The following is a 12,198-nucleotide window of genomic DNA, read 5'->3' as shown; positions in this document are numbered from 1 at the left end:
TGGCTGACATGGAGTAGACGCGTGGGTCACTTGTGGCACACAGCCTCCAGAGCAAATGGGTCTGGGACCCAGTGTTACTATATGACCTCAGGATGAGTTTCAGCTCATTTTCTAAGTGGAGCTGCTGAGGCTCAGTCCTGAGAAGGAGCTGGGATGAGGGCGGGCTCTGTTCTCACATCTTGGGCTGTATTCTAGTGAGTGCATAGCCGCATCCACCTGTCTCTAGGGAACCAGGAACCTGCTGGGGCCATCTCAATGTGAGGGTTCTCTTAATGCCGGTTTGGCTCTTCCTCAGTTACCTCTTCCTCCATGCTGAAGCTTCAAGCTGTGAAGCAGCGAGCGCTCAGCATGAGGCTCTTTGTCTGGAAGGCTCTCCTCAGCATGGATTCTGGGAAACAGGAGCCAGGCCATCTGACTACAAACCCCACGTTCTGAGAGTTCCTAGGTCAGATGTGGCTGAGATGTCAGGAAGGACTGGATCCTACACAGTCTTGCTCTTCTGGGAGACTCAACAGAGTCCAGAAACACATGGATGTTAAACAGAAACCCAGGTCTGCAGCAGGAAGTGCACCCTGAGGTCAGGAGGGAAGGGGCTCTATCTTCCAAATGGAACCGACTCTATCAGCAGGAAGATAAAGTGTCCTCCTTCTAGTAGTCTTTCAGACAAACAAGCTGGAGGGAATGGGGTCTTCTGTCTAGCGGTATTACATGTTCGAATACAATCTTTGGAGAGCTTGGATAATGAGATATGCATGTTTTCCTCAAATAAGAAAACACTCAGGGCGAGAGAGATGGCTCAGTGGTTAAGAGCACTTGTCATTCTTTCAGAGGACCAGGGTTCAATTGCCAGCACCCACACGGTGGCTCACAACCATCCATAATCCCAGTTCAGGACGCCCAAAGTCCTCTTTACCTCTATAGGCGCCAGGTACATAAATGGTGTAAATACATACATACGCAGAGGAAACACTCATACCTAAAATAGATAAGGGGGCTGGAGAGATGGCTCAGTGGGTAAGAGCACCCGACTGCTCTTCCGAAGGTCCGGAGTTCAAATCCCAGCAACCACATGGTGGCTCACAACCATCCGTAACGAGATCTGACTCCCTCTTCTGGAGTGTCTGAAGACAGCTACATTGTACTTACATATAAATAAATAAATATTTAAAAAAAATAGATAAATCATCCCAGCACCCACATGGCAGCTCATACCTATCTGTAACTCCAGGCCCAGGCGATCAGACATACTCATACAGACACAGACATAATGCAGGCAAAACACCAATGCTCATAAAATAAAAAATACGTCATTCAAGGGGTGGGGGCTGGAGAGACGGCTCAGCACTTAGGAGCACTTGCTGCTCTTGCACAGGACCCACACCCACATCGTGGCTCACAACATCTGTAACTCTAGTTCCAGGGGATCCCATGCCCTCTTCTGACGTCTTTGAGCATCAGGGCTGCATGTGGTACACATACACACTCATACACATAAAAATAATGAAATAAATTAATCTTTTAAGAGAGAGACAGACACACACACAGACACACACACACACAGACATACCCTGTGCTCCTGCACCACTGTCCCTGTGCTCCTGGCAAGGGCTCTAATCTCAAACAGAGCAACTGAAAGCAAAGGGTAAACCCCACAAGATGGGCAGCAACCGACACAGAATACATCAGGGCAGGAGGTAGAGCCACCCACTAAACATGGGGACATACATGAGCTATGATCGTGCTCTGATGCTTGCTATGCATGTGGCTTGATAAGTACTACTCCACTGCTCCAAAGCTCCTGCTTCCTCAGCTAAGGAAAGGGTCTTTCACAGTTCCCAGGGAGCCTGCAACAGCACTCTGTGGACCCAAAGCCCAGAGAGCACCCAGTCCCCCACCCCCACCCCGTGAGTTCAATGCTGTCAGCGTGCTAGTGTCTTGCCAGGGGTCAACCTTGAACTTCCTTTTAACTAATATCCAAGATACAACGTTCATTGTTCAGGGTGCTAGATCACACCAAGAGAAAGCCGGTATGCCACCCCACAGAATGCCTTCACGGCACAGCAGCACATTGGAGTGGCCTTTATCAAGAGCAAAGATAAGAACCATCAAAGGACACTTTAACTTCTACCAGACAACTGAGAATGTTCTGAGAACATCCACTAAGATGTTTACCCACCTTTGTAAAGACCCCTCTTGGCACTTAGATCCAGGAGAAAGCCTGCTGTGGCTCATGAGCCAAGTTTCTCCCTGTCTGACCCAGAGAGCCTCCAGCTTTGCTTACACAGTCCTTGAGCTAGGCAAGGCTCAAACGCCAAGGCCAGGCTTTTAAATGTGAGTAGTTTAACATCACATACCACTCACTGCTAGCGACCTGGTGTTTTATTTTAGCTGTAAGCGGTAAATTAGAAGTGCATAGGCTAGGAGTTGGAAGACCTGGGGTGGGGGTGGGGGGGTGAGGAAAATTTGTCTGGCACCTTATCAGGTGTGTGAGGGCTCAGGAGGGAAAAAAATCATTACAGCCCACTCTGTAAACTGAGGATTTTGATGATCGGCAGATTGAAATGGTAAACAGCTAACAACACACTAGAGAAAGCCTGGGTTTTGATTCAGGCATACGGTTGCACTCTTGTTAATTCTGGAGGCTAAAGGAGTTTAGGCCAGCTTGGGCTACAAAGCAAGACTCCGTCAAAACAAAACAACACACCCCCTGGGTCTTGGTTTTAAAGGTCTCCAGTCTCATGTCTTCATTCTCACAGAGTACCCCTTAGGGTTCCGGGACAGAGAACGCCTGCACGCCAAGCTGAACTCAGGCCTCACCACATGGAGACAGAGGGCTATCCCTGGTTTAGCAGCCGATTAGCAGTGACACACGCAAAAAGACAGGACCACAGCGGCCCTGGGATCTCCGAGGGGCTTGGGCGCCCCTACCTGCGATCCGTGTCTTCCTCTGGGTATTTGTCCACCACATTGATGATGTCCAGCACCACCAGCCCCACGCACAGGATCTGCTTCTCTTCCATGAGGCTGCTCCCCAAGCTTCCTACTCGCAAGCAGAGGGGGTTCCTGCTGGGCTCTGCCTCTTATCTACTGGAGGACCGTGTCCCAACTTCTCACTGGCTACCTTGGCTCCTCCTCTGCGTGCAGAACTCCTCCCGCAGGGAGCTTTCTGCTTTGCAAGGGTGGGTTACCTAGCCCGGCCAATGGCAGGCCCTCTCACTTTTCCGCCTCAGCTGTCAAAGCGAAAGCGCACTAGTAATGCATCGCCTTTCCGATCCCTCTGCGCCTGCTGCAGACCCTGGACCACCCGGACTAGCTCAGTCTGGCTACAGAAACCTCTCCTTCGCAGGCGGAGCACAGAAGCAAGCGTTCTCTCCCTCGTCCCGCCAAGGTGGCCCACCCGGCCGAGGCCCCGCCCCCCGCCAGATTAACGGTGTCACGTGACGGGGAACGCTGCCTGCCTTCGCAGTGGTTTTGGCCCAGCGCCCCCTAGCGGCCGTTGGGGGACCGGCGGCAGTGACCCTGAGTCGGCAGGCGCCCTTAGCAGGGAGCACACCCAAAGATCACCAGCCTAGGTTTCCTCCGTAGAACTCTGTCTCCTCCTGTCCTGTCCCTTAACTACCCCCAAACATGTACTAGAGCAGAATAGCTATGTTTTGTAGAAAAAAAAGTGTCTTTATTCCTGAATAGTTTAGTACGGTGGTGTGGACTGGGGAGAGCCCTGGAGGGTAGGTTCCTCTTCCGCAGCTTGGGTCCTGGAGAGGGCTCAGGTGGGGACGGCAGTGAGGCCAAAAGTCAAGAGGAGATGCCTCGGTCCCAGAGACCACGCAGTCACAATGTACGGAGTGACCGATTTGGATGCCTGAACCGCAGCGGGACGTGGTCGCCAGACTTGCCCTTGCCTTGGTGGGTAGCCACCATCCAGGTGGCTCTGCGGCCCCTGTAGATAAGTTTGGTGGTCGGGCCCACCCTGTCTACACCTGTTCAAGCTCTGTGTCCTCGTAGAGCAGGGCTCCGCTGAAGATGGTGAGCGGCTCCTCGGAATGTGCCAGCTGCCCCATGACCAGGTCGATGCAGACAGTGTCTCCGACCTGCAGTGGCAGGATGAGGCTGAAGACGCCCAGAGCACCTGGGCTGGGCTGACTTTCGGCCACAGGCTTATTCTCCAGTCCCTCGGGTTCATAGCCTCCCGAGTCTATGCGGGCCACGCCCAGGTTGGAGCGTGACAATACTGCTTCCACTTTCTCATGCCGGTGCCCAGTAAGTACAGCGCTCAGCAAATAGCGTCCAGCCAGTGGTGCAGTGAATACACCTGGAGACAAAGATGACAGTCAGGAGGGGAGATGCTGGCTGGAACAAGGAAGGTCTCTCGGAGAGTGGGTACAGCACTCCTGGCTGTGGAGTGGCCCACCCGTCCTTTCCCTGCTATTTCACTAACTGTACACTGCAGGGGATCCCCTGCTGCATCTCCAGCAGTTGCTGCAGAGTGTGTGCTGGAGTCTGTCCCAGTAAAGATCCGTGTGGTGTGGATGTCTCCTCCCCTCCTCAACTCTCTCTCTGCCTAACTGTGGTGTGAGTGCATGGAAAGAATAGAGGTCTTTGTAATTACAAGTGAAAAGCTGTACTTGTCTGCAGAGGTGTGAAAGAGGCATTAGCACTGCTCAGCTTCACCCATTACCTCACTATGCCACCCATCGGCCTTTTAGTTACCTGTCTCAGGGTCATAGTAGCCTCCATCGTTGAGCAAGACTCTGTCGAAGGGGACTGTGCCTGGTTCTGACCGTGGCAAACTCAGGGCAGCTGAAAATGCTACCCTAGGCACGGGGACTGCTGGTGCTCCCTCTGTTCCTGAATAGAGATAGTGTTAGCATGGATGCTCATAAATAAACTCCAGTCCCCGTCCCTGCTGCCCAGGCTGCCTGAGGACTATTGTCCTCCAGGCCCAAGCTCCTGGCCCCTTCCAGAGTCTAACGACTTACCCTGCTCCCCTTGAGGACCTGTGGGAAGAAAGGGGCCACAGTAAGTAGGGCATCTCTCACTATGCCCTCACCCAACATCTGCTCTCTTGCACTGCTCTGGAATGTGATGCCAAGAAAAGCGTAAGTGGGCTCCAGTCTGGGCAGATGCTAGACCACAGCCTCAGCCAGGAGCTCCTCATACGCTACATGAACTGTAATACGGCAGGGAGACCACAGTGCCCAGGAGCCAAATGACCACTTTCTTTTTCTTGTTTTCTTCATGTATACAAGTACACTGTAGCTGTCTTCAGACACACCAGAAGAGGACATCAGATCCCATTACAGATGGTTGCGAGCCACCATGTGGTTGCTGGGAATTGAACTCAGGATCTTGGGAAGAGCAGTCAGTGCTCTTAACCCCTGAGTCATCTCTCCAGCCCCCAATGGCCACTTTCATTCAGCTCCTAGTCACTTTCTTTTCACTGTCAGCCATCAGGATCTCTGCTTCCTTACTCCTTCTCTGTCAAGCTCAGTGTGGAATACTATGCAGGGCTGCCAGGATAGTGGTGTCTCATCCAACATACCTGGTGGGCCAATGGCCCCCTGTTGTCCGTCTTTGCCAGGAGGTCCTGGAGGTCCTGCAGGGCCTGAAGGCCCTTGTAGCCCAGGAGGCCCTTGTAGCCCAGGAGGCCCCGGGGGCCCAGCCTTGCCTGAAGGTCCTATGGTAACAAAATCAAAACCGAGATGAAGGTCAGTCATGCTTTCCAACGGACAGGAAAGGCGGTGGCACCACAGGTAGGAGATGGGGAAGACTGATGGAGACACGGGGTCCCTCGGGCTGCAGGCAAGGTGTCTGATTGATAGAGCCACATCCCAGCACAAGCCACATCCCAGTTCCACCCAAAGGCCCATCTAAGCAACCAGAAGGAGGGCAGGGAGCTACACCACAACAGCTTCTCTGCAGACATACATCAACCTCCCTGATGAGCAGTAGGGGCTAGGACTGAGGCAGAACAAAGAGGAGGTGAGAACACTAGGCCTCCTCGCTGGCTGCGAGGCAGGGAGCAAGAAGGGGCCTGAAAAGGGATCTCCCTCCCTGCACACCCCACCATGCCTTCTGTCCTCACCAGTGAAGTCCTTTAGGCTAAGTTGCTGCAGACGGTCTTCCAGGAGCATCAGGGAATTGTTGAGGGCACCAAGCCGCCTGCCCAGGCCTGCCTGGCCCCCCAGCAGCTTCTCCAGCAGGGCGGCCTGTGTCAGGCTGGTGCTGTTGTTTTCCCGTACTGCAGCCCACAGCCCAGCCACGTGTCTGGAGAGGCCTTCACGTAGGCCTTGTAGTCCCCCAGCCACAGTGTCCAGTCGTTCGCAGACTCCCTCAAGGCGGCCTAATCGCCCCTCTAAGCTAGGGCATTGGCCAGCCTGTGCCTGGCCCTCCTCCAGGCCTCGGAAGCGCTCCTCGCTCTCTGTGACGTGCTCCGTGGCCTCCTGCTGTAGCCTGTTGATTTCAGAGATGATGCTGTCCTTGGTGGCCCCCAGGTCAGCCAGATCGGCACCCTGACCCTCCACAGTGGTCTGGAGCTCGTGGAGTGAGTCGTTCAGGGAGCTGAAGGTGAGAATAACCTCAGAGAGTTCTCCTTGAAGGGCCTGGAGGGCTGAGCCTGAACTGCCCCCAAACACACTGAAACCGTCCAGAGGCCCACGGCTTGGTCCCCCAACCCCCGGGCCAGCTCCAGGGCCCCGTGGAGGTAACAGTGGGCAGGAGCAACGTTCCACACCATCCCGAAGGCGGCCCAGCTCCTCCTGGACACCACCACAGGTGCCACAGCCCTCATCCCCACGGGCTTGCAGCAGGCCCTCCAGCTGGCTTAGCTGGGCTGCGGTAAGATTGAGGCGCAGTAAGAGTTCTGCTGCTGTCTCCTCCTGTGCATCCATGCGCTCCCGAAGCCGGTTCAGGAGCCCTTGCAGTCCCTCCAACACAGCCTGCTGAGCCTCCCGGGCTGCCTCTGCTTCATGCAAGCCAGAGCCCACCAGCTGTAACCGGCCCTCGCTGTCCAGCACCCTGCGTTCCAAGGCACCGAGGATCTCACTGAGCCGAGAATCCTGTTCCCCGGGCGCCCCAGAGCAGATCTGCCCACAAGTCCGGACAGCCCCTGCCACCTGCTCTTCCAGCAGATCCATGCGGCCACCCAGCTCCCTGCTCACATTGGCTAGTAGTCCCTCCAGCTTTTCTAGCCGTCCTGGAGCAGCAGGCAACCAGTGGCCCAGCCTCCCTGGTCCTCCAGGCCAGTTTTTCTCTTGCTCCTCTGAGGGACCTAGGGTAGAGTTGAAGCGGTCCTCCAGGCGAGAAAGGCGGGAAGCCAAGCTGGTGTAGCCTGGGGGGTGGCCCCCCTGCCCAGCTGCTCCTCCGAGCTCAGAACCTCTGCGTCCACTTAGCACTGTCAGTGAGCCAGCCACTACATCTAGCCTCCGCTCCAGCTCTGACACTCGTCGACCCAGCTCTGGGGGGCAGCATTCCTGGGGGGGTCTCCTGGCCATGGCAGGTCCCACAAGCTGTTGTTGCCTCTCCTCCATAGAGGACATTAGCTTCTCCAGGGTTCGTAGCCGCTCCCTATCCTCTTGCTGCTGCTGGCGGAAGCCATCCAGCCCCGCCAGGCACACTGAGCAAGACTCCTGTAGCTGCCGTTGCAGCTGCCTCAACAGTTCCTCACTGGGGCCAGAAGGAACTGGGACAGGGGCTGAGGCCCTGCCACCTCCACCAGGGCCTCCATTATGATGGTTGTTAAGATGGCCCAGCTCCTGGTCATGGGTGGAGACACGGTTGTCCAGGAGCTGTAGCTGCTGCTGAATCTCACTGAGGGTTTCATGCACGCCCGGGCGGGCAGCTGCATCTGCTGGCTGCTGCCTTCCATTAAAGGCTGTGTCCACAGCTCGCTGTACATCTTCTGCTAGGCGCCCATTCATCCCCTGCAGGACACCCCGAAGGCCTTGCAGCTCTTTGGTCAGACTCTTCACCTGCTGCTCTAGCTGCTGCACCTTCTCTGACTCAACAGGACCTGAAGAGAGAGAAAGGCGGATGACTGAGCAGCTGGATCTCAGAGCTCAGATTCTATGGCCCAGTCTCTGCCTACCCCAACTCCAGCAAGAGTCAAGGGTCAGAAGGCTCTCATTTGGATGATTCGGGCAAAAGGGGGTGGAGGGGAGGAAGGAAGGAAGGAAGGAAGGAAGGAAGGAAGGAAGGAAGGAAGGAAACACCATTCACTGAATGTCCTTGGGCCAGATTTGGACCACAGCTCTTAAAACTTTTCTATTGGGCAGATACTTTTGCCATTTGATGGCACAGGAAACGGGGAAATTAGGCAAGTAGTTCCAGAGAATACGTTTAACAAGTGGCCATGTCAAATTTCAAACTTAGATCACCCGGCCACCCAACTTGTCCCCGGGACCTCTTGACTTCTTGGAAACCATGTCCTTATCTGGAAATGCGATTGACACTATGTGTCCTGCCTTTTAGGGCTGTCAAACAGTTTAAAATGGAAATGTGGGAAAGTACTTCACATGCCACTGTCATAATGACTGGGCCCTTCCCTAAACCACCAGAGGGACAAACAAGAGGCTCTTGCAGCAAGCCTGCTGGGGTGCCGGCGGGCCAGCCAGTCAACCAGAAGTTCCTGTTTCCATAATTATAGTTCAGTTATCTCTTTGGCAGGAAAGGACCACGCATCCGGTGTGCCTAGCCTAACTCATACACATAGGAGAAAAGAACACGACAGAGATTGCATTCTGGGACCTGCAGTCTCCAGGGGCCCCAGAGGGGGTTGGAACCTGTAGTCCGGTGCAATGCATGCTAGGATTTGTAGTCTTAACTATCTTCCCTGCAGACAGAGCTTCTCAAAGGAATTCCCCACGCTTCTCCCACAGCTGTTCCCGACTACGAAGGACCTTGACCACAAGAGGGAGTATGTGAACAAATTGTCTCTATGCCTTCTTGTCTTATTCAGATCTTAAGTTTTCAGGTCTTTCAATCAGTCTCCCCCAAGCTCTGCCCTGCCCCCACCCGGCCCCCAGACACACTCAAATCACACAAGCATGCAAACATTCGAAGTTTCAGGGATGTCATTACCTCTGTTCTACCCACCTTCCCCCCAAGTTTAGAGTATAGAGGTTTCCCTCCCTCCACAGCTGGGCCTCACATTTTCCACCCAGGATTCTCCCATCCCTAGCAACATGCAGGCTCACCTTCTCCTCCTAGTCCACTGAGGTGGCTGCCGGCACTGGAGCCAGACAGGTTGGGGCGCGCAGGCCTGGGCCGGGGAAGTGGTGTGGAGGGTGCGGGGCCCAGAACAGAAGCAGGGCCCTCTCCACAGTCATCGCCCCCATAACCCTGACAGCACCTCCACTCCATGTCTGTCACTGTCTTGTAAGCCACCCGATAGCGAGGGCGAAGAAAGCTCCGGTACCTGGCCAGAGGAAAGGAAGACTTTGTATTCTCTCAGTGCAGCTGGTTGGCTTGTGCTTCAGACTGGGTCTACCTCTCCAGCCAGTGTGTGGTCCTGCTCAGTTAACAGCTATCTGCTTTTTAGTCAAGGGCTAAATCCTGGTTCTTTCTTTCCCTGTGCTGGAACCCTAAGCTAATCTCTTTAAGACTGACCTGTGTCAGCAGCAGTCCCAAAGGTTGGAGACAAGGGGAGAATGCCCGTGGCAGCTCACCAGCCAAGCTAGGACCCGGCTGTCTTCTCAAAGTGGTTCTGACTGAAGTCCTGTCCTTCCCCCTGCTCCCTCCTTTGCACAGACCCCCTAGATGGCCACCAGCTGTCTGCCCTTGCCCGGATCCCAGTAAGCACCCAATCCCCTAAAGTTGGGGCCTCACATGATACTTCGGGAACAGTGGGGCTGGCCCCAGCCACAGGGTTGATAGTCTGGCTTGACAATGGTCTCCACTCCATCCTCAAGGACGCAGCTCACTGTCCGAGTCACCACGTAGGCACACCAGTTCCTGTAGGCACAATCCTACCTGGGCCAAAGGACCAAAGACACAAGCCCCAGTGGGCCCAGAGGCTGAAGGAGGGTCAAAAGATGAAGGGGGCCTTAAGGACCCGTTGAAAGACAGGGTTTTTGCAGGGGCAGCACCCATTCCCCTCCCCTACACAGACACACACACACAGACACACAGACACACACACACACACACTTTGTGTCACTATGGCAGATAAAGACTTTTCAAGACAGGAAAAACATAATGATAAAAACACACACAGAGAAGTCAGCCCTTCTGACTGTGGGGCTCCAGGGTACCCTAGAGTTCACAGTCCCTGTGTACTTCTTTGGGCCTATCTCAAGCCCCAGCTGAGTAAGCTGGGTTCCTGTACATGACCCCCTGCTCATGGTGCCTCCACCCAGCCTTCAAAGAGGAGAGTGGGGCAGGCCAGTGTCCAAATGTCCGACCTATGCTTAAGTAGAGAATAAACCACTGATGGGCTCTGTCCCCTTGGGGCATGCGGTGCTGCACTCTTGACCCCATTCACACTGGCTTCTAGTCTGTGAGCTGCTGTAGAGCCAGAGGGAACAGAGCAGGAGGAGTGTCAGAATTATACATTAGTGGATGGGGCCAAGGAAGCCCTAGCGAAGGAGAAAGGTCTGCCTGATCCAGAGCTGGCTGGTACACAGCTGGCAGCTGGCAGGAAGGATAGTCCATACCCCTTGGTGTAGTGTCCCTGGGCACCCAACTGCAGACCTCCTTAGGGAAGAGGTGAGAGCTGATCCCCCTTAGGCTACTGAAGCCCTGGAAAAAGTTCCATCGGAAGGTGCATATGGGTAGGCCATTGACGGATGGGTGTTCACGCTGTCCTCTTCTTTGTGTTAAGCCTGTTGCCCACCTTCTAAAGGCTTTCCCAACCACAGCCTTCAGCCCTGGATGGAATACAGAATCTTACCTGTGGCGGCTGGCAGGCCGTGGTGAGTTCTGGGCCTGGGGTCCCCCAGGACTCAGGGCCCCAGTGCCTCCTGTGTAGAGGCTGTAACCTCGAGGAGGGTAGCTGGCAGCTTCCGTGGCTATGGTCAGCAGACAGCAGAGATAGCAGCTCCAGAGGGCTCTGGGGGCCATGGTGAAATGTTCCTTGCTGCCCTTAGAGACACATCTTGGTCTGACCAATAATGCCTATACTACACTTCCAGGGGATGCCGCTGCTTCAGGAGACAGTACTCTGCCGAGGAGCCAGTTCTGTCCCTAGCTTCCTGCCTGCAGCCCCCAGCTGCACGCCTCCTCCTTGGCTGCTGGGCCTGACCCCTTCTCCCCCTCCTCTTTCCTCCTCAGGCTCCTGTCTGTCCCTCCCTCAGTTCCTTCCGCTCTCCTCTTCTGTACTTCTGAGGGGAGTCTGTTCTCTGGGCCCCTGGCCTCCTGTGCCTGGTCCCTGCCCCTTTCAGAGACTGTTTCCTGAGCCTCCACCCCCTGGCTCCAGCTGGCCCTCTTCTGGTCTCCCTGTTCTGTTCCCTGATGACTGGATCCTAAGGATGACAGAGCTTTGCCCCTGTGGCTGTTGAGAGGCACAAGAGTGACCATGGGCGGGCCAGCCTCCTCTCTCCCTCCCTCCCTCCCTCCCTTCTCTCTCCTCCCTTCCCCCTGTCTGGCTGGCGGTCCAGCCTCCCCCTTCCTCCCCCACCTCTCCAACCATCGTGCGCCACATCTGCTTCTTGTTAACTCCGGGAAAGAGGGGGGGAAAGGAAAAACAGAGAAATGTGGAGTTGCCGCCGGGCTTGAGGCCAGCCTCTCAGACAGGCCACATGGAGCTGAGGCCAAATCTGAATAGGAGGCCCAGTGCTGGTGGCTAGAACCAGGAACCAGCCAGAGACCCAGAAGCCCTGGGTTGGTCAGAGCAGGACTCTTGGGAGGAGAGAGGGAGTCCTGGGGAGGAGGAAGGCAGGCCTGTACAGAGGAGAGCGCATGGGGGAGGGGGCACTCACAGGACCATTGGGTCCCACTGCCTCCTTTAGAGGCCTACAGTGGGAAAGTAATTACTTTGTCCAAGGTGACACATCAAGTCAATGAATGGCTGGGATGAGACTCTACATGAGTGTAGTGACTCAGGAGACCCGGAGAGGGGAAGGGAAGCATCATCGGTGGAGACAGATAGGAAATCCACCAGTGTGGGAGAAGAGGAAGGACTCAGACAAAGGGGCTTTTCTTAAACAATGGAGGACACAAGACGGGAAGGAGTCTCCTTCCTGTGCCACTGGTGGAGGTTAGGCT

General features: G+C 55.1%; 2 protein-coding genes across 3 annotated transcripts in view; both read right to left on the bottom strand.

Moving 5' to 3' along the window:
- Nucleotides 1–3,399, bottom strand: part of Khk (ketohexokinase) — a 10,269-nt gene extending 6,870 nt beyond the window's left edge. The window contains exon 1 of the mRNA XM_021162331.2: nucleotides 2,929–3,399. Within this exon, the coding sequence (XP_021017990.1) occupies nucleotides 2,929–3,020 (92 nt within the window). The 5' untranslated portion in view covers nucleotides 3,021–3,399. The remainder of the gene's footprint in view (nucleotides 1–2,928) is intronic.
- A 252-nt stretch (nucleotides 3,400–3,651) lies between these two features.
- On the bottom strand, nucleotides 3,652–11,496 carry Emilin1 (elastin microfibril interfacer 1). Of its 2 annotated transcripts, none has more exons than XM_021162606.1 (8): nucleotides 10,886–11,496; nucleotides 9,823–9,948; nucleotides 9,192–9,412; nucleotides 6,083–8,008; nucleotides 5,540–5,674; nucleotides 4,977–4,994; nucleotides 4,708–4,845; nucleotides 3,652–4,309 (listed from the first exon to the last, which is right to left on the bottom strand). In XM_021162606.1, exons 1-8 carry the CDS (start codon nucleotides 11,053–11,055, stop codon nucleotides 3,972–3,974), a joined length of 3,072 nt encoding a protein of 1,023 aa, XP_021018265.1. In that variant the 5' UTR covers nucleotides 11,056–11,496; the 3' UTR covers nucleotides 3,652–3,971. The 2 variants fall into 2 exon arrangements, with proteins under 2 accessions (XP_021018265.1, XP_029333842.1); XM_029477982.1 differs by having other exon boundaries at nucleotides 9,823–9,966; nucleotides 10,886–10,966.
- Between the last annotated feature and the right edge of the window lie 702 nt (nucleotides 11,497–12,198).

Source organism: Mus caroli, chromosome 5, assembly GCF_900094665.2.
Source record: "Mus caroli chromosome 5, CAROLI_EIJ_v1.1, whole genome shotgun sequence".
Classification (NCBI taxonomy): Eukaryota; Metazoa; Chordata; class Mammalia; order Rodentia; family Muridae; genus Mus; species Mus caroli.
The sequence above is the reverse complement of the archived record's forward strand: the minus strand, read 5'-3'. Positions and strand labels throughout refer to the sequence as shown.

What these genes read in the sequence shown, in the direction of transcription:
- Emilin1 (XM_021162606.1), bottom strand. Translation starts at nt 11,055, where the DNA reads ATGGCCCCCAGAGCCCTCTGGAGCTGCTATCTCTGCTGTCTGCTGACC. An exon ending in CGGCCTGCCAGCCGCCACAG is followed by an intron (nt 9,949 to 10,885) that starts GTAAGATTCTGT and finishes TTGTGCCTACAG; the next exon opens with GAACTGGTGTGCCTACGTGG. An exon ending in CTACTATGACCCTGAGACAG is followed by an intron (nt 4,310 to 4,707) that starts GTAACTAAAAGG and finishes CTTTGTCTCCAG; the next exon opens with GTGTATTCACTGCACCACTG.